Genomic DNA, 19727 nt, shown 5'->3' on the forward strand with positions numbered 1-19727 from the left:
AGGGGCACATGCACGAAGACTTCTCGGCTATCATCGACAAGGTCAGGCTGGCTCCTACATGGGAGCGGCGACATCGGCGCGTCGGCGACTCGTTCTGGTGACGGCAATGGTCGTTCGGTGGTCCATGGACATGTTTGAGGTGCTTTATACTTCTGACTAATCTTTATAACAAATCTGATCTTTTTCGCAAAAAAGAGACAAAACTATGGGAATGAGAAGGTCGGGCCACCCTCTATTCCCACATACAAAACAAACTATGATGTTTGCTCTCAATACATAGTAGTATTTACGTTCTAATAAGCAACCCCCTTCTCGAGTGATGTTTTCTCCACAACAAGACTCTACCACCCCTTCTTCTCAAAGTAATAACTTGTCAGCCACAACTTGCGAGAGTAATGAGCAAGTAATAACTTATCCGCCATGGCTTCTCGGAGCAACAAGCTGGGCTTATTTGGTTCAAAGGATAAGAATAGGAAAGTCATACAAAATGAGATAATACATAACTCAATTCCTATAGAAAAAAGAGATGTCACGTCGTCCATAAGATACGATTTTTTTCATCAAGTCTGTGGTGCTATTTTTTGTCATATGAATTGTGAGATAGGAACCAATCCTACATAGAAACAGGAACCCATTCTTGCTAACCAAAGGCTATAAAGAACAAAAATCTACAAGGACCCTATTATATGAAATGCCTACAACATTCATATGCACGTAAGAAGGCCTAAGCAACAACCAGAAAACAAAGATTTCACATCACAAAAGAAAAAAGAAGAAGAAGATCCATGATGAGTATGCTTGTTAGCATCTTATTTACCCTTGGGAGAAGGTAACAAAGCTATGACGAGCAATTTGTGTATTTCCCATGTTCTCTTTCATATTTGTCTCGTTTATTTCTTTAAGTCATTGCAAAACATTTTTTTATGGGACCGACAAGATATCCTTAGTCCATAAGTAAACATATGTAGTCCGCCTATATGAGATAATTCTTCTCAACATGGGCAAAGCAAGGGAAATGAGCATGGCCAACTCACCCCTATTCCCACATACAAACAAAACAATAATGTTGGCTCTAGGTAGCGGTATTTACGCTCTAATGAGCAACCTCCTCGACAATGCCATTTGCTCTACAATCCGGCTGTGCCATCGTTTCTTCTCAAAGCGACACACCAAGTGACAGCTAGAAAGAAAAAACTAAGCAATAACTTGTCCGCCACCGCTTTCGAGAGTAACAAGCTAAGTAATAACTTATCCGCCACGGCTTCTCAATCAACAAGCAAAGTAACAACTAGAAAACAAAGAATCCGCAAAAGAAAAAAAAACGAGCAACAACTTGTCAGCAACAACAATAAGAGAGGTCAAATCTTCGACAACTACAAGCGATAATGCTGATATGAAATATTACCATAACAAGAAAAAGTTGTCCAAACAGCAGATGAACGAGGAAAGAAACAAGCCAGCAGGAAGCCTGCCACTCCATTTGGGAGGAAACATGAGAGAGAACTTTGGGGAGGAGATGTTCATCCGTTGGGGACTCGGTGGCCCCACGGTTCCGAATTTGGGAGGAAACGGGAGATACTACATAGATTTCCCTTTGGCCCACCTACAAAGCGCGGCTCCAGTCCTCCTCTTCCCGTTCCCGTTCGCCTCACGCGTTCCCGTTTTCCGTCCCCGACTCAGAGCCCCCCTCCCGTTCGCCCCTCGTCTCAAGTTCTCGCGCTCCCTCGCCCGCACGGGCCCCGAACCCCTCCCGCCGCCCGCCCAAAGCCCCGGCCGCCGCCCGCCCCCTCGCCCCCGCTCGACCGCGCCGGCGCGGAAGCGGGGATCCCATTCGGGCCCCGGCTCGAATTCGTCTTCCTTCGACGGTAAGCAAGCCCTAGCTCCTCCGTCGATTTTCGCCGTTCCGACAGGGAATGAGCTCTGCTCCGCGCGGATCCTGCTCCCCGATCGGCGGAGCCGAGGTTTTCTCGATCGAATCCTTCCGCCGCGTAGCTCGATTAGTTGGTCGCTGGTTCGCGTGCTGCGTGGTGGCTCGATTCGGCCCCTCTCATTTCGCTTCCCCCGGGCGATCGCGGGCGGGATCCATCTGGCTCGGTTGACCCCGCGTGGCATCGTTCGCATTGCGGCGTCGTGTCTGGTGCTACGGGCCTATGGGCCTGCGCTGCTTATGCCAGTTTAATTCTCCCTGAGTCTTGCCCTTTGCCGCCGGCAGAGGCAGAGGCCGTGGTGTTGCCGCGAATCAAATGGGCTGGGTCTTGCTTTGGAAATTGGACGGAGCTTGCTCTCCTTACTTATATGCTTCTATATACTAATGTTGTGCATTGTGCTGTTGATGAAGTTTGTTAACTCGGTGTTGTTTTGGCTGCTGTGTCCAGCGGCATCTGTTCATCAGTGGTTGATGAAGGCGGCACATTGACCCCCATTTGGTGGACGAGATGAATTTGGGGCAGGTGTCAAACCTGTCCGGGAAGACCACGCAGATGAATCCAGGCAGCAGTCACGGGATGCCGCAGCAACAGCAGCAGCGGCAGGTTGCTTTGGGGCACCCCGGTGTGGATCCTGAGTTTGTAAACTTGCGCAAAAATATGCTTCAGAGGATGTAAGCTTTTACTTATTGCCTAGATCCACTTCTCGATTGGTTCTGGTGCTATAACTCATGCTTAGTCGTTGATAGTCGAACCAAAGAACTTCTTTGCAGAGGATTTGCATTTAAACCACAAGCTTGAATTATGATGTTAACTAACACTAATTTAACATTGCCAGATTAGATCTTATTATTGCAAAGAGGAGTGGATCTCCTGGAATGATGCCAAACATGACGAACCTTGCAAAGCGGCTTGAAGTGGCTCTGTTCATGGCGCATCCGACCAAGGTAATCCAAATCATTCATTTTTTTCAAGGCACACACACACAGGAAACAAACATTGCAGGGCTGAGAAAGAACGAATGGTACTTTATTTCTGTGGACAGTCAAAATGTGTGGCATGCTTGCCATTCAATTGGCTGTGGTCACTCTAGAGCAGTCTACCATTCACTAGCGTTGTGGTTATTTGTATTTTCCGCACAGTACAGAATAGCCAGGACTATCCCAAAAGCTAATGTTCCCATGCTATCTACAGCCCACACCTTTGTTCACTAAATACTAGTCCCTATGTAAGTCAACAAAAGACCCAGGAAGCTTTCGATCTGCTGGTGCCAGAGGTGCACCCTCATGCTTCTCTTTGCTCAATCGCAATACACTTGAGCTTCTCTCAGCCATCAGGCTCATCATACACGGATCTCCCATCAATCACTACTTTACGGGTATAATTCAATACGAAGTAATGAAAGCAATAAAGAAATCTTGTGCCACTCGGCTAGAGAAGTGGACTTGAGATGTGGCACAGGTATCCAACATGCCACGGCATTGTGATTTATGCAACTTGCCAATTCAGTTGAAAGATGGGGGATTTCAGCGCCCCACCAGAAATCTTGTGAATGCAGAAAAAACATTGTCCAGTTAAACGTTGTTGGTCACTATGAAACAACGTTGTCCTGCTTATTTTTTCCTTTAAATATGAACATTTTCCACTGCGAAGAGCTGTCCTCGAGGACATGCCACTGCATCACCAATAGTTGGACCTATGATCCACATATTGGTGAGGAGGAATAAAGACTGAGAAATCCCCCCCCCCCCCCCCCCCCCTCCACACACCAAATTCTTGCCCAAATTCGTAATTTGTTTTCTCGCATGTGTTAAGAAAAGGCAATTTAGTACTTCCACTTTCATTGCCTTTATTAACAATTCTTGTTTTGCTGTGTCAATGTTTTCATTGTTGGTCATTTCTCTACCCCACCCCTCTCTCTCAATCTCTTTCCCTCTCTTCTTTCATTAATATTTTATTTTTTGTGAGCAGGCTGATTACTATAAGATGTTTAAGGGACCAATTAAAGAACATTTGGCGCATGCGTTTCGGACCATTTCGGCCCAAGGTCAGCAACGTCAGCAAATGTTGGGCCAGGTAGCACCTTCCTCCAACCATGTCACAATGATTCCAACACCTGGTATGTCTCAGTGTGCAAATGGGAATTCTGTAATGCCCTATGTGATGGACACCACAACCACAACTGGTAACTCAAGTGCAGGTATGGATAACTTTTGTTGGCTTATGTTTAAAGAGATATCATATGCTCCTTCTTTCTCTCACATGTAGTTCATATGCTGCTACTGATTACTTACTATCTCTGGTCTTAGGTTCCATGTATAATGGGTATCAGAACCCATCCACCAATACCCCACTAAATTCTACGACTAATAGCCTCTCAATGGCGACGACTTCAGAGAGCATGCAACAACACGTAAATCATATGATCCCTACTCCAGGATTTAGCAACCAACAGACTTTGCTTGCTAATTCTGAGTACTCAAGTCAAGTTGGATGCTTTAATGTGGAATCGAATGTTGTGCCGCAAATGCAGCAGCAACAGAAGCCATTTGATAACAATCAAGGTTTCTATCCTGTTCACCACCTTCAGGGCCATGCTGGTTCTGGAGTATATCCAAGCACGCTGAATGGTGGAATGGACACACAGAGGCTGAGGATGCAGCTAATAGACAGAAATATGTCATCAGAAGCGTTTGCTAACCTATCTTATGGCAGTTCGTGCAATAGTCTGTCTCAACAACAGTTTAATGCTCACGCTCCACAGAGAACACCAAGTATGACTGTTGTCTTTCTTATAGAACTCCCTCCTCTATATCATTTTGTTTGACAATTTATGCCTCTATACAGAGGGAGACTAATTTGTAGTGACCACACTGAAACTTCATTCATTAAGATTCTGCTAAAGGCATATATTGCGCTGGAATCTGATTTCCATCTCAATAATGCATTTTCAGAGAAGAAAGAACAAAATTATTTGAAACTTTCTTCATTTAGTATGAAACAAAAGTAAATGTAAGATTACTTTTGTTCAGTTTTGTATAAACACATGCAAGATGTTATACAAGAATGATATTCCTTCCTTATCAAGATAATTTTGGTGGCATTAAATCTAAGTATGCAAGTGCAGCTGTGTTATAGCATACCTTTTTCTTACATGGTACCGTAGGACATGCTGTTCAGGTGTCATCAAGTCAGTGTAGTCAGTATTGGCAAGGTCTTATTTGGTCAATCAAGATATCTAGTTTCTAAGAAAATGGCTTCCTAGGATAAATAATATTTATCTCAAATATCATTTAATTTTTGAAAGATAATTTTAGCTTTCTATCAGTCCATCCTCTGTGCAAGGGTAAGCATTCTAGCATGCAAAGTAATAATGAGTGAACAATCTTTTCTTAAGTTGATTCCGTCCTCCCTTTGCTCTGCAGAGATTTATCTCCCCCAAAGTCTCTTCTTCTACCAATGATTTAGCTATCATAGTTAAATAATACATGTGAGAATATATGTAGTTCTTTTTAGCAAAATTCCTATATATATTGTCACACTAGAAATCTACAATACATTCAATTACACGTCCTTGTATACTACTCCTTTTGTCCCATAATATAATATATTATTACAACCGGTATACTCACATATTGCTTGTAATAACATCTTATATTGTTGGACGTAGGAAGTAGAAAGCAACGAATCGTTATGATCTTACTATGATATGCTGCTACTCATAATACTTGATTGTAAATTTAGCCTTATGTATTCCTATTATGTGTAACATATAAGAGACATTTAACTTCTACCGAGTATCAGCTTAAATATTTTCTGCACTAGGCTTGTGGCTCATCTTTGGAGGCACTAGTGCTTATTTTAACTATCATAGTTAGATCATTACTATCATTAGTTGGTTTTGCTTGTATTGGTTTTGATTTGTTTGGTTAGCAAAGTACTGCAATACATTAAACTTGTGTTTCTTTTTGCAGCATCAGTTGATCCGGCTGTTTCTAGAGATCTCTATGACACTAATTCGTCCATCTTGACAGCTAGAAGTAATCAAGGTATTAGTGATGCGAATATTATGTCCAATTCAAGAATGAATTCTCAGTTTCTTGCAAGTGAGTCAACCACAAAATCAGTTCAACAACCACCCCGATATCACAATAACGCTGACTGCTTGAATCCACAAGACATGGTGAGCCTTAGTACATCACAATTATCGCATGAACAACCACTCCGCCAACCACATCAGTTGCAGCCTAATCATCCTGACTCCCAATTAGTGCAAAATCATTATGTTTTCAGTCCTCGGCAGCAAAATTCACAACAAAATCAGGTTAGTTGGAGGGACAACTCAGCATGTTTCATTCTCCGAAATCCATTTGGCTAATATTTTATTTATTAAAAAGCAGGGTCAAGATTTTTTTGGTCAAGAGAACAGGGCACAAGATAAAGGACACCAGCTTGGTGGTACTGTGACTTCATTTGATTCTAAATTGTTGAAGCCCTCAGTAATACAAAATGAACAGGACTCGAAAAGCATGAAAAATCACCTTAATCAACTGCGATGGTTGCTAATGTTGAAGCATGCAGAAGGTTGTCAAGCTCCTAAAGGAAGTTGTAAATCTCAATACTGTGTTCCTGTACAGGAGATTGTGAAGCATTTTAGGAATTGTCAAACGAAAATCTGTTCATATCGGTATTGCAGTTCGTCAAAGATCCTGTCTTCTCACTATAAGAATTGCATTGAGAAGGACTGTTCTCTTTGCAGCAAGGTGAAGGAAAGATTGCGCCGCTCTTCCGAACAGGCACACAAGCACAATCGTGACGAGACAATAGTAATTACTAAGCAGAATATGGTTCAGAAAATCACCAATGGAGCATTTGATGAAAAAATGGACATTGACTTGGTGGTAGTTGAAACCATTGATGAGCAACAGTCGATACCAAAGCGTGCAAAATTGCAGCATATATCTCCCAGTGCATCAAAGAATGGAATTCTTCATGTCCCTGTTCCTGGTACAAGCCCACTAGTTTTGCACAAGCCAAAAAACAAGACAGTGCCAAAACAGGAGGTCAGTGCTAGGGTTGATGAAAAAATAGGCGTTATGCGAACTAATGTGATTCTTGGTGCTTTGAATGTGATAGACTCTAATGTCAAGCAAGAAAAGTTATTGCTCGACAACGATATGAAGGAGAATGTTATTGATCTTAAAAACATAACAAATGGTCGTAAAGATGTCATGGTGTCCAAATCGGGGAAGCCAAAGATAAAAGGTGTTTCACTCATGGAGTTGTTCACTCCAGAACAAATTAAAGACCACACTGATAGTCTAAAGCATTGGGTTGGTCAGGTATGTTTCTTCACCTTGAAAGGATCTCTAATATGCTTGCATAGCTTTTTGCACAGTTTCTATGTACATTTAGGTGGATTTAAGGGGGTGGCAAATAAGTTAAGGAAACCCAAATGCTGCCTTGTTGGTTAAATTGCACATCTAGCAAATAATTCTATATATGGGGTGGGGTGGAATGTGGATGGTTGGTTGTAGATCTAAAGGCTAAGAAATGTGGACGAGACTTAAGAAATTATTGCCAGTCAACTTAATTTTTTTTCTAGAACAGGCTCGGAAGTGCTCAAACGTGCACTTTGGTAGATGTCATTTGTATTCGAAAAACACCCAGAGAGTGGTAGAACTTACTGACTACCAGAATGGCCATGGCCAAATGATAGAAACAAAGCTAAAAGCAGCAGAAACACCCACTGCAGGACCCAACACCAGAAACAAACAAATTATCATCGGGAAAATTAGGAACAAATGATCCCCTTTTCTATTGATCTTTTATAGTTTCGTATTATTGCCAGATCCATGTATTAGATACCGGAGTTTAAGAAGAACTTGTTTCAGAAAATTGACCCAGTCATAAATGCTATATATTTTGGATCAGACAGTTTATCAAATATTTAATGCATAAAACCAATATATGAATATGAAAACAGTAACTTGTTGATTTTGAGTGGGATTTCCTGCTGCACAGAGGTTTTTTTGGGTACATGATGCATAAATATTTTGGGAAGGATGCTGTACTTGTAATAGCACAAATGAAACTTTTTAGATGCACTATATGTGAACTATTGAAAACAGTGGAAAGACAAGGTACCTAATGTCCACCACATCTATGGAAGATGATCTCTATTTGTCAACACTAAAGATTGTAGTAATGCACATGCATTTACTGTTGACAAATCACAAATTCACAAAATTTGCTTGCAATTTGTAAACACGATCTGGTTCATATTTCAATCCACTAAATCATATATGAATCGATAGTTTCAGTGGTTTTAATAATCATGGAATTAGGTTGTAACTTGATCATGAGCGAATTTGTTGATGTTTTTTGGTTACTGCAGTAACCAGCTAATTTCTGTTTCTTTCTTTTTGCCTTGACTAATGTTCAATCACTATCGGTATTTTAACTCCTGACATTTCATATCCTTTTCCTTTTTAAAATAAGTAGATTGATTAGAACCACGTTCATCGGTATTACCATTGTTCAGAGTGTAATAAGCATATTAAACAATTATATGCTTGTTGCATTACAAAGTATAAACTATTTATTCTGTTCCATCATTTGGCAGAGCAAAGCTAAAGCTGGAAAGCATCAAGTGATTGAACACTCTGAAAATGATAACATATGCCAGCTTTGCAAAGTAGAGAAGCTATATTTTGAGCCTCCACCAATTTATTGTTCTCCTTGTGGTGCTCGGATAAAACGAAATGCATCATACTATACTGCTGCTGCTACTGAGACTTGCCACAATTTCTGTATCCTGTGTTACAATGAGGCTCGCAGTTCCACAATTCAGGTGGAAGGTAATCAATTTCCTAAGGCTAAACTTCATAAAATGAAAAACGATGATGAAACAGAAGAAGGGGTAAGCATTTAAATTGCATTAAATTCCCTTCTGGTAGGCTTGAATCCTCTAAACTCTTTTTTGCATGCTAATTTGTTCTAATTGATTGGCTCTACAGTGGGTTATGTGTGACAAATGTGAACGCTGGCAGCATCAGATTTGTGCCCTTTTTAATTTCAAAAGGGATGATTCTAAAGAAGCAGAATATACTTGTCCTAAATGCTATGTTCAGGAGATAGAACATGGTTTACGTATACCTTTGCCACAAAGTGCTGTTCTTGGGGCTAAAGATCTGCCAAGGACTGTGCTTAGCGATCATATAGAAGAACGACTCTTTAAACGGCTCAGAGAAGAGAGACATGAACGGGCCATTCGTGATGGGAAAAACTTTGATGAGGTTAGTGCTGCCTGTTCAATTTACAGAATCTTACGTTTATGGATCCTATGTTTCCTTTTTCTTGGTTATTATGTCTTGGTTCCTGTTTCCTGAATATGAAATCCGGTGGCTTGTGTACTTAGAAACAGAGCTGTGCAACTCCTGCATATTTTTATTCTGTTTTTAAGAATTTGACTGTATTTAAATGTTTGTTTTGCTAGATCCTTATTTCATGCATGTGCACTTTTTTTTTCCCGAATCAGGAGCTTTTCATTACTGAATAAGTGCAGAGTTATAGTCATGCTGATGGCTGAAAAGTAAGCTAGGATTCATATTTATCCAAACACACCTTTGCCGCTCAGCCGAAGCATTTTTTGCACACAGGTGGGCAGCAACATTAACTGGTCTGTGCACAAACTTAACTTTGAAAACTAAAATAAACTCTAGTTAGCTCCTTCACTTAATGATGGGGGCAATCTCTGATCTGTCTTCAGCATCACTGGACCAAAATTTGACAAGAACTTGAGAGTCGCTCTCGACGATGACCTTCTGTTTCCTCATCTCAACAGCCATCCAAACACCAACTCTTAGAGCAAATGCCTCCATAGAAAGAGCGCTGGCAACCGCATGGTACCACTTAGCTCTTGCCTGTAGCAATCTACCATCAGCATCATGAATAAGGCAGCCAGTCGACCCTTGCATGGAATTGATTTGAAACCCACCGTCCACATTGATCTTGATTCCTTGTTTTGTACTGCTGCAAGTGCACCTTTTGAAACCTAGCCAGCCGCGCATGCACTTTCTTAGCACTGCTGCTATGCCATTATCTACTGCAAGTGCGTCTTTTGAGGTATTGGTTGCTATTGTGTCAAGAGTTAATGCACCACATTGATGTTTTTAGCGAGTTTCTCAACTTGAGCACAGCTCATCATGCATTTTTCGCCACTCGTGCCTCTCAGCATTCCCTGTATAATCTCATTATGCATATTCTATCTATACGCAATGACGACATAGTTCACAGATATGGTCCTGCCTGTCTTTATTATGTACTCACTCCTCATACTACTAAGTTTGCTTCATGAATTTGATTTTTGACACATTTTAAATCACAAACATCTGACATTTTTACGCTGTTGCTTAGCTCTATCTTTAGTTATTTACCATGTTAGAATTGGACAATAGGCAATCTGCATCATACTGATTGAAGTATAGTTGATTTATCATATATAATGAAGCAATACAAAACATTAGAAAAATTGAATATGCATCACTTTAGAACTTCAATTTTGAGTGCATAATGATCTTATTGCATGCTTTTAAAAAAGCTGTAGCATCGGAGTGAAGCAAATATTTGATTCTCCGCAATCATGCTTGAGTTGTGTGCATTTGTGCACACTTGTTCATTTAGCTGATCTGGGATTCTGTAAGGAAGATCATCGCTATTATAGATTTGTAGTTGACTTAACATTGAGATACAATGAGGCAACTGTAGAAAAATCTTATTCCAGGGTGGTAGTTCTTTTGGAAAGCACCTTCATTGCCAAATGCTAGCTATGGTAGTTATCTGTCCTTATGAGGTTAGCATCAATATCCTCATATCCCTATGGCCAAGTTAAGAGACTTGGGCGCATAGCAAGCCTAATCATATTAGCTTGGTTAAAAACCTGTAAAAAAATGCAGCACTGTTTTATTACCACAGTGCAGAACCACATATATAAAGGGGTCCGGAAAGTAAGTTTGCATAGCAAGCAGGCTGAGAGCTTAGCCGACTGGTTTTTATCTTGTGCTGTTACTTAGCTTATGAGTGGAGAGTCCATCGTGACAGTCTCCCTTTCCCTATGTGATGCGTGCTACTGATGCTTGATTGTCTTTTTTAATCTGATGATAAGATGACTGCCCTCATGCCAAAGCAAAACACAGCAGACATGCCCTCGTGATACAATCTTAACTCAGTCTGCTAGGTTCTGCATTATCAGCACTGCTTCAAGTATACTTCAAGTATATATGCCACTATTATATTCACCAGTCTATTTTTTCAGCCTCTAATCTCTCTGGGATTTCTTTTTTGCTGGTTTTCTCCTAATTTTTTTCTTAATTATCAGGTTTCTGGAGCCGATGGACTTGTGGTCAGAGTTGTTTCATCAGTGGACAAGAAATTAGAAGTTAAACCACGTTTTTTTGAGATTTTTCAAGAAGACAAGTACCCAGCAGAATTCCCTTACAAATCCAAGGTAAGAAAACAATGCAGTCATTTGAAGTATAAAATCAGTTGATGTTGGTATTTGGCAATTCTGGGTTTTCTTTCTGTCAGTTTTTTTTTTTAAATTCATCCTCTCATCCTCTGTAGTACTGCCAAATATTTGCAGGCTATTGTCTTATTTCAGAAAATAGAAGGTGTCGAAGTGTGCCTCTTTAGCATGTATGTTCAAGAATTTGGTGCAGAATGTGCAGACCCAAACCAACGTCGGGTTTATCTGTCATATCTTGACTCTGTCAAATTCTTTAGACCTGACGTAAAAACAGTGTCTGGGGAGGCCTTGCGGACATATGTCTATCATGAAATTCTGGTAATTCACTATTGTAGTTAGTTTCTTTTTCCTAATTTTTATAGAAAGCTTAGGTATGTCAAGCAGAGTGTGAACGGTTTCCTAAATCCACCATTTACTCAAACTTCAGTTTCGTTATGTTCGAATATTTTTTGCTCTCAGTATAACAGTACTTTTATACTCATACAGATCGGTTATCTTGAGTATTGTAAGCAGCGCGGATTCACTAGCTGTTACATATGGGCTTGCCCACCTTTGAAGGGTGAAGATTACATTCTATATTGCCATCCAGAGATTCAGAAGACACCAAAATCTGATAAGCTGCGCGAATGGTAAGACACTAGATGGGCATTTACGTTATTATATGCTCATAAATATTGTTTTGCATTACAAAATAATGAATACCTTATGTGGCATCTGTGATTCCTGTCCTATATGACTAATAATTCCTTCACAGGTACTTATCTATGCTTCGAAAAGCTGTCAAGGAGCGTATTGTTGTCGAGTTGACAAATCTCTATGATCACTTTTTTATCACTACAAAAGAATGCAAGGCCAAAGTAACTGCAGCTCGCTTGCCATATTTTGATGGAGATTATTGGCCAGGAGCTGCAGAAGATATGATCAACCAGCTTTTCCTAGAAGAAGATGATAGAAAGTTGCAGAAGAAGGGGAAACTAAAGAAGACTATCACAAAAAGAGCTTTGAGAGCTGCTGGCCAGACTGATCTAAGTGGGAATGCTTCAAAGGATGCTATCCTGATGCAAAAGGTATAGTTTTATATAATGCACTATTTTGTGATGCACCAAAAATGTATCAGTTCAGTCGTGTCACATGTTATTCTTAGCCATCTAGTTGATGCTGTGCAGCTTGGAGAAACCATTTACCCAATGAAGGAAGATTTCATCATGGTCCATTTGCAGCATTCTTGCAGTCATTGCTCTACTCTTATGGTAGCTGGAAAACGCTGGGTCTGCCACCAGTGTAAAAGTTTTTATATTTGTGACAGGTAAAGTTACTTTCATTGCATATGTTACTTTCATGTGATGGAGCCAATAAATGGCACATCTGTTTGATATATATGCACATGATTGTTGAGGTCTATATATATGCTGCAACTTGAAAGCACAACCAGTTATGCCACATTTGACAAGTGTGTGTGTGTGTGTGTGTGTGTGTATAGGTAGTGGTATCTTTGTAACTATACGTGATCCTCGTGATATGTGACTATGGTTCCCTAATCTCTACACAACTTCATGAATGGATAAATTGCTCTAAGATCTGCTTGGAGCTAGTCTAATATTGGCTGTTACCCTTGTTTCTGTTACTGATGAGTTTGTTATTGCAGTTGTTATGATTCAGAGCAACGGCTTGAAGCAAAGGAGAGGCACCCGAGTAATAGTAGAGATTTGCATGTGCTGCACCCAGTAAGTTCTAGAAAACTTATTTTTTACTCTAGTTTTTAACTCATCAAATATAAGTGAAGCAACATTGCAAATTGCCACATTTTTTTACGTAATATTCTTTCTTAGGTTGACATTGTTGGGGTGCCTGAAGATACAAAGGACAGAGATGATGTCTTAGAGTGTGAGTTTTTCGATACCAGACAGGCATTCCTGAGCCTTTGTCAAGGAAATCACTATCAATATGACACACTTCGCCGTGCAAAACACTCCTCAATGATGGTGTTATACCACCTTCATAATCCAACTGCACCAGCCTTTGTTACCACATGCAATATCTGCAATAACGATATTGAAGCTGGTCAAGGATGGCGATGTGAAGAATGCCCAGACTTTGATGTGTGCGCAGGATGTTACAATAAAGACGGAGGTGCCAACCATCGTCACAAGTTAACAAATCACCCATGTGTAGACCGTAATGCTCAAAATAAAGAAGCTCGCCAGATGCGTATTCAGCAGGTATTTTATATTCCGTGAAAGTTAAATGCCGAAAAATATATCGCAACACATACATTTTTTGTATGCTGCCTTTTAATTTGGTAACACTCCATACCTTTTTATTGTTTTTGCACTGTTAAGTCTAATGCCAATACTAGTCCACTTATTCCCTTGAAAACCATGTTTGTCCACTTAGTGTGCTGTCAGTTTGCGTATACCATATGTTATCCTTTCTGCCTTAACTGGCAAGTTGTGTATTGCTGGTGCTGTGGTTGTGATTTATGGTTTACTCTATGGACTAGCTTATCTATGAAGGAATCGATCTTAAAACTAATCTACGATGATTCTTCTGTGGCTGTGCAGGCACGGCGAATGCTTGACCTTTTGGTCCATGCGCATAAATGTCGCACCGCTGGTTGCCAGTATCCTGATTGCCGAAGACTTAAGGGACTCTTCGGTCATGCAACGAGGTGCCAGAAACGGGCAGCCGGAGGCTGCTCACTTTGCCAAAGGACGTGGTCTCTGCTTCAGCTCCATGCCCGAACTTGCAAAGAATCAAAGTGTACCATACCGAGATGCAGGTAACACCCCTCCCGCTCGCACCACCCCCTTATATGTACCTACATACGTAGTGTTTGAGCCATTGCCTCTCGGAATAGACGAGTAATATCGGGTTGCTTGAACAACACAGGGATCTCAAAGCCCATCTAAGGTGGACGCAGCAGCAGTCCGAATCCAGGAGGAGGGCCGCCGTGAACGAGATGATGAGGCAGAGAGCCGCAGAAGTTGCCAGGAGTTAGTGAAGTCTCAAGCCGGAAGGACAAGCTCTGTACACACAGGTATACTGTTATAGAAAGAAAGACAGCAAAAAAGTACATATGACGTCTCAAGCCCGAAGGACAAGCTCTGTACGGGCGAACTTGAGCGAAAGATCAGTTATACTGGAGATGGAACATCTCGGTCCCAGAACCCTTGCTGACAATTGTCTCAGCACACCGATCGATGTTCTTGCCGTCGGTGACTTATACTGTAATCGTTGTGCCGGTCTTGTTCTGTAGCCTGCTCATGTACAATAGGATTTTGGATGGCTCCTTATTATACATGTGCAAAATAGGGCATACTTGGCGTCAAAGGGTGCAAAACACCAGTCATAGTTGTTCTTTCTTTGTTGTTGTCTCAGCTCAGAGAGCACCTGTAGAAAACAAGCAGAACAGAACAGAACATGGTTGATATCGGTTATTTCATTTATTATTTATATCAGTTCCAGCCCCTACATTTTGCAATCTGTGTAGGATGGATCTTTATATATATACAAAGAATGCCTGACTGAATTGTGGCATTGCATGCCCCTGGTCTCCCATGCCCCTGGTCTCCGGTTTCTGCCCTGCTTGTGGCGTGGTACTAGTGTACTTTGCATCTCTATTTGTGATGGAGTTTCCCGAGCTCGGTCAGGATTATCCAGATCCCTGGAGGCTTTGGGCGTGTCCACGCCATCCTGTTGGACTTGGATGGCTGACTGATCTGGCCTCATCTGGCCGAGAAATACAGTAGTCCCGCACGGAACGGAAGAGGCGGCATGGGGGCAAGTGAACTCGGCATAGCCACATCGCCGCGGCATGCCACCCGCCACCACGCGGCCACGCCTACCCCCTATCCAGTAGTACGAATTACTAGCAGAGCGTGGGCGCCAGTCACCCACCCGCGACGGCGACACTCGCCGCGCGCCCATGCGCAACCCTGTGCCTCTGCGCCGTGAGCCCCACCGGGAACTCGCCCGCAACCGCAGCCACAAATGGCGCCCGGGGCGGGAGCGCCACTCAGGCCGCTGCCTCCCCTGCCCCGCTTTATCTGCCTGCGCGGCCCGGGAGTGGTCGCGGAATATACCGGGTGAATACAAACACCAAACGAGCAGAGCTTCTGCTGCCGCTCCTCGTCCAAGGCTCGAGCTAACCGTCGCCGGCGGCCATGGTCGCTGCCGTGTCGCCTCCGGGCGCGGCGGGGGCGGCGACGATCATCGCCTCGTTCCACGGCACCCACTGCGCGTCCCCGTCCCGCGCCGCCGCGCCCAGGCCGCGCTACCACGGCGGCACGTGCTGCTTCGCCGCCAAGCCCACGCCGGCGGCCGCGGTGGCGTCCGAGCCGGGCCAGGACCAGGACCTGGACGACGAGGGGGGCGTCCTCAGCGCCGCCAACGGCGCGGACGCGACGCCGTCCACGCGGAAGAAGCGCCGGGCCCGGAAGGGCAAGAGGTCGGCGGCCGCGCTACAGCAGGAGGCGGCGGAGGAGGAGGCCAGGAGGAAGGCCGAGGAGGAGGAGGCGGCGGCCAAGAAGAAGAAGGCGGAGGAGGAGAGCCGGGCGGCCTCGCTGGACCTGGACGAGGTCATGGCCGTGAGCCCCGTGGGGCTGGGCCGGCGCTCGCGGCAGCTGTTCGACGAGGTGTGGCGCAAGTTCTCGCGCCTGGGCCAGATGTCCAGCGCCTCCGCCACCGAGGCGCTCGCCGAGGCGGAGCAGGCCGTGCTCAGCCGCGGCGGGCCCATGTGCGAGTTCACCGTCCCCGGCGCCCAGGACACCACCGTCCTCGTCGTCGGCGCCACCAGCCGCATCGGCCGCATCGTCGTCCGCAAGCTCATGCTCCGAGGCTACAATGTCAAGGTACTCTTCCACTCTCTTTCGTGTTCACCATCATGTTTGTTCACCACTAGGATAATCTTACTGATTAGATACAACAAGCAGCAAACTTGCAACAATGCTCATTGAGCTCATAACGTACTGATTTGTGGTAAACTAGGGAAATTCAGACATAAATTTACCATTGTGTAACAGGCTTTAGTTAGAAGGGACGATGCCGAGGTGATCGACATGCTTCCGAGATCGGTGGACATCGCTGTTGGCGATGTTGGTGACCCTTTGGCTGTGCAATCGGCCGTGTCAGGTTGCAGCAAGATTATCTATTGCGCAACGGCGCGCTCAACCATCACCGGGGACCTCAACAGAGTTGATAACCAAGGGGTCAGGAATGTCAGCAAGGCTTTCCAGGTACTCCTTCTAACCTTAATTTTCTAATCTCAGAAACCACTCCATCCATTCTTAAGTAAACGTTGTTTTAGGATAAACGTGGTCATAGTTCTGAAAATTTGATCGCTAGTACACACAAAACTGTTCACGTTTGTCACATGGAAATGGTATTAGTAATTTTAGCATCAAAACTAGTTTAATATCATTATTTACCTCTTCTAATTTCACTAACTTATAATTAGAAAATGCTTTGTTCTGCAGGATTACTACAATGAGATGGCTCAGCTCAGGGCTGGTAAAAGCAGCAAGAGCAAACTTTTGATAGCAAAATTTAAATCTGCTAAGTCTCTGAAGGGTTGGGAGGTGAACCAGGGATCTTACTTCCCGAATGCCTATGCTTCTGGTTCTAGTTTCGATGAAGGTATCGATGCATCCTTTGAATTTTCAGAAGGTGGCCAGGCCGTTTTTGCAGGTAACACCCTATAATGCGTAGGGCACTTCTTAGCAAATGTACTAATTTACCTAGATATATTGATTTTTCTTCCTAGGTCTTAGTTGTCTGATGAACATCCACTTATGTCAGGATTTGTTTTTACAAGAGGTGGATATGTCGAGATATCAAAGAGGCTATCTCTCCCTTTAGGTTCCACCCTAGACAGGTATTATGATCTCTTGCATTTTGCTTAACAGCTTTGGATTTTGAAAAATCTTGATGCATCACAATGAACTAGGTGTCATGTCGATTCTATCACTCTTGGATAGGTACGATGGCTTGCTTCTTTCAGTGGGAGGAAATGGAAGATCATATGTTGTTATTCTTGAGACTGGTCCATTGGCTGACACCTCCCAGAGTAAGAAGTATTTTGCTCGGATGACTACAAAAGTAGGCTTTTGTAGGGTAAGTAGTGTGCGATAATTTAGCAGTAATAGGTGATTTTACTGCATGTTAGCAAGCGATGAACGTATAATTTGATCTTCATTTTTTTATGTTTGTTTTCTGCAGGTAAGAGTGCCTTTCTCGGCTTTCCGTCCAGTAAAACCAGAAGATCCTCCCCTAGACCCTTTTCTTGTGCATACCTTCACCATTAGGTTTGAACCAAAAAGGCAGGTCAGTACAACATGATGAATTATTTTCCATCATCAGCAAATACTAACTGGCTGTTTATAGCATTAAATTGGCGTCTTAGCTACTAATGCATTGCGCAGAGACCTGGTGATGGAACCCAAGGTGCCACTGACCCCAGAAATTTTGAGCTGATACTGGAGTACATCAAAGCTTTACCCGTAAGTTGTTCCTATATTATTGAACTTCCATACTACGCGCATGTTTTTCCTCCTATGGATGAAAAGTCTCTTCGTGGCCAAAATTCTTGTATATTTGTTTCGCTTTTCTGCCTAATTGAAGTACAAACCCATTTGCAGTTTCACTAAAAAGATGAATATTTGACTGCCACATGGCTTAGCTACTTCCCCTTTTCTTTGTAATTCTTGTTTTACCGAAGTTTTCCTCCCCATGACTTCATGTGTTGTCATAACTGAACCGTCTTCTCTATCAGTTTATTGATAACCATATATCTTCTAATTCGTTACAGACCGGTCAAGAAACAGACTTCATACTGGTCTCATGCACAGGTTCTGGAATTGAACCTAACAGAAGAGAACAAGTTCTCAAAGCAAAGAAGGTTCTAATTTTTGTAAACATTACGTATCTGTGCCTGTCTATTTCAAATGCTCATTAAATCATCAATACCCTCCACATTCTTCTAGGCTGGAGAGGATGCGCTGAGAAGGTCAGGCCTTGGATACACAATTGTACGGCCTGGTCCACTGCAGGTACGGCGTACTAATACAACAGCTGAAATTCCACCCTATTTTCAACAACATAATAAACAGTTTGTTAGATTGTATCATTGCAAGTAGGATTGCCAAAGCAGATGCTAGTTACTTTTGAAGTGTTAGGTGTGTTAAAATGGTCGCATCATTATCATTCGACCTTCTCTTTGCAGGAAGAACCTGGCGGTCAGCGTGCACTGATCTTTGATCAAGGAAACAGAATCTCTCAGGTGAAATATCATGGACCATAATTGCTTTCTTGGGTGCCATAATATTGATTCTTGAAGTTGTAATGTAGGCTATCAGCTGTGCGGATGTAGCAGATATCTGTGTCAAAGCATTGCATGATTCCACGGCGAGAAACAAAAGTTTTGATGTAAGACTTGTTCGTCCATATATTCTTGTATATGTTGATGCTTTTCACTGTTTTGATCTAAATTAACTGTTTACCATGAACCACTTAGGTATGCTATGAGTATGTTTCTGAGGAAGGGAATGAACTGTATGAACTTGTAAGTCATAGTTGAAGCTGCAATCGAATGGATGGTTCTCCTTGTTCCAGTCAAAAGTTACCTTCTTTCTGATCTTCATGTGTGTGTGTAAAACTGATTTTTGTTTTCTTTTGCAGGTGGCTCATTTGCCAGATAAGGCTAACAACTATCTTACACCGGCACTATCGGTTCTAGAGAAAAACACCTAATTCAGATTTGTGTCATATACGGGTCGTAATGTGTATACTCTTCCTCTTGTAAGGTTACATGTTTTCCTCATAGAAGCCTTGTGGAATTCACACGACAAGCCCTTTTTTCTTGTAAAGATCATCGATGGGATCACTTCACAGAACAAATTCGGCCACTGTAATGGTATATTCTCTTGTTTCTACTCTTTCTCCTCTGAGAATGTAAGCTTGCAGAGCTTCAGCAAAACGAAGAAGACACGAGACTCAAGTAGAAATGAAAGAATAGCCTTTGAAGCTCAGAAATAAGTGTTTGATGATGTGATTTGTGAAAGATCGGCTTGATTTATTGGGAAAAAAATGTTGAGCTATTTTTATCATTCACTTAGTAAAATCTTACCAATTACCATGGCATAAGTGTGTTGACACACGGACACGTCACGTGTATCCTCGACGCCGGGGGTGATGCACCGCAGCTCACGTCGAAGGAGACCCGACCGACAGCGCGATACGCAGGACAGTCGGCGGACGCTTTTGGAGATCCGAAACCCCGC

At 42.7% G+C, this 19727-nt stretch overlaps 2 protein-coding genes across 3 annotated transcripts; both read left to right on the forward strand.

The window, feature by feature from the left end:
* Positions 1-1612: 1612 nt before the first annotated feature.
* LOC109769557 (probable histone acetyltransferase HAC-like 1) lies at positions 1613-14922 on the forward strand. Of its 2 annotated transcripts, XR_012189552.1 has the most exons (19): positions 1613-1865; positions 2376-2599; positions 2764-2872; positions 3897-4125; positions 4235-4699; positions 5900-6249; positions 6326-7267; positions 8551-8847; positions 8945-9223; positions 11305-11433; positions 11569-11769; positions 11938-12080; positions 12206-12518; positions 12618-12757; positions 13097-13175; positions 13281-13670; positions 14013-14230; positions 14341-14805; positions 14848-14922. XR_012189552.1 is itself a non-coding variant. In XM_020328288.4 (18 exons), exons 2-18 carry the CDS (start codon positions 2436-2438, stop codon positions 14447-14449), a joined length of 4557 nt encoding a protein of 1518 aa, XP_020183877.1. In that variant the 5' UTR covers positions 1613-1865; positions 2376-2435; the 3' UTR covers positions 14450-14922. The 2 variants fall into 2 exon arrangements, 1 of the variants encoding a protein (XP_020183877.1); XM_020328288.4 differs by having other exon boundaries at positions 14341-14922.
* Positions 14923-14982: 60 nt separating this feature from the next.
* LOC109769556 (protein HIGH CHLOROPHYLL FLUORESCENCE PHENOTYPE 173, chloroplastic) lies at positions 14983-19479 on the forward strand. Its single transcript, XM_020328287.4, has 13 exons — positions 14983-16301; positions 16473-16685; positions 16926-17136; positions 17248-17323; positions 17427-17562; positions 17668-17772; positions 17871-17948; positions 18257-18346; positions 18432-18497; positions 18671-18727; positions 18796-18873; positions 18962-19009; positions 19126-19479. The coding sequence occupies exons 1-13, from the start codon at positions 15615-15617 to the stop codon at positions 19195-19197; spliced, it is 1917 nt and encodes a 638-aa protein (XP_020183876.1). The 5' UTR covers positions 14983-15614; the 3' UTR covers positions 19198-19479.
* Positions 19480-19727: the final 248 nt, after the last annotated feature.

Source organism: Aegilops tauschii, chromosome 7 (assembly GCF_002575655.3).
Source record: "Aegilops tauschii subsp. strangulata cultivar AL8/78 chromosome 7, Aet v6.0, whole genome shotgun sequence".
Classification (NCBI taxonomy): domain Eukaryota; kingdom Viridiplantae; phylum Streptophyta; class Magnoliopsida; order Poales; family Poaceae; genus Aegilops; species Aegilops tauschii.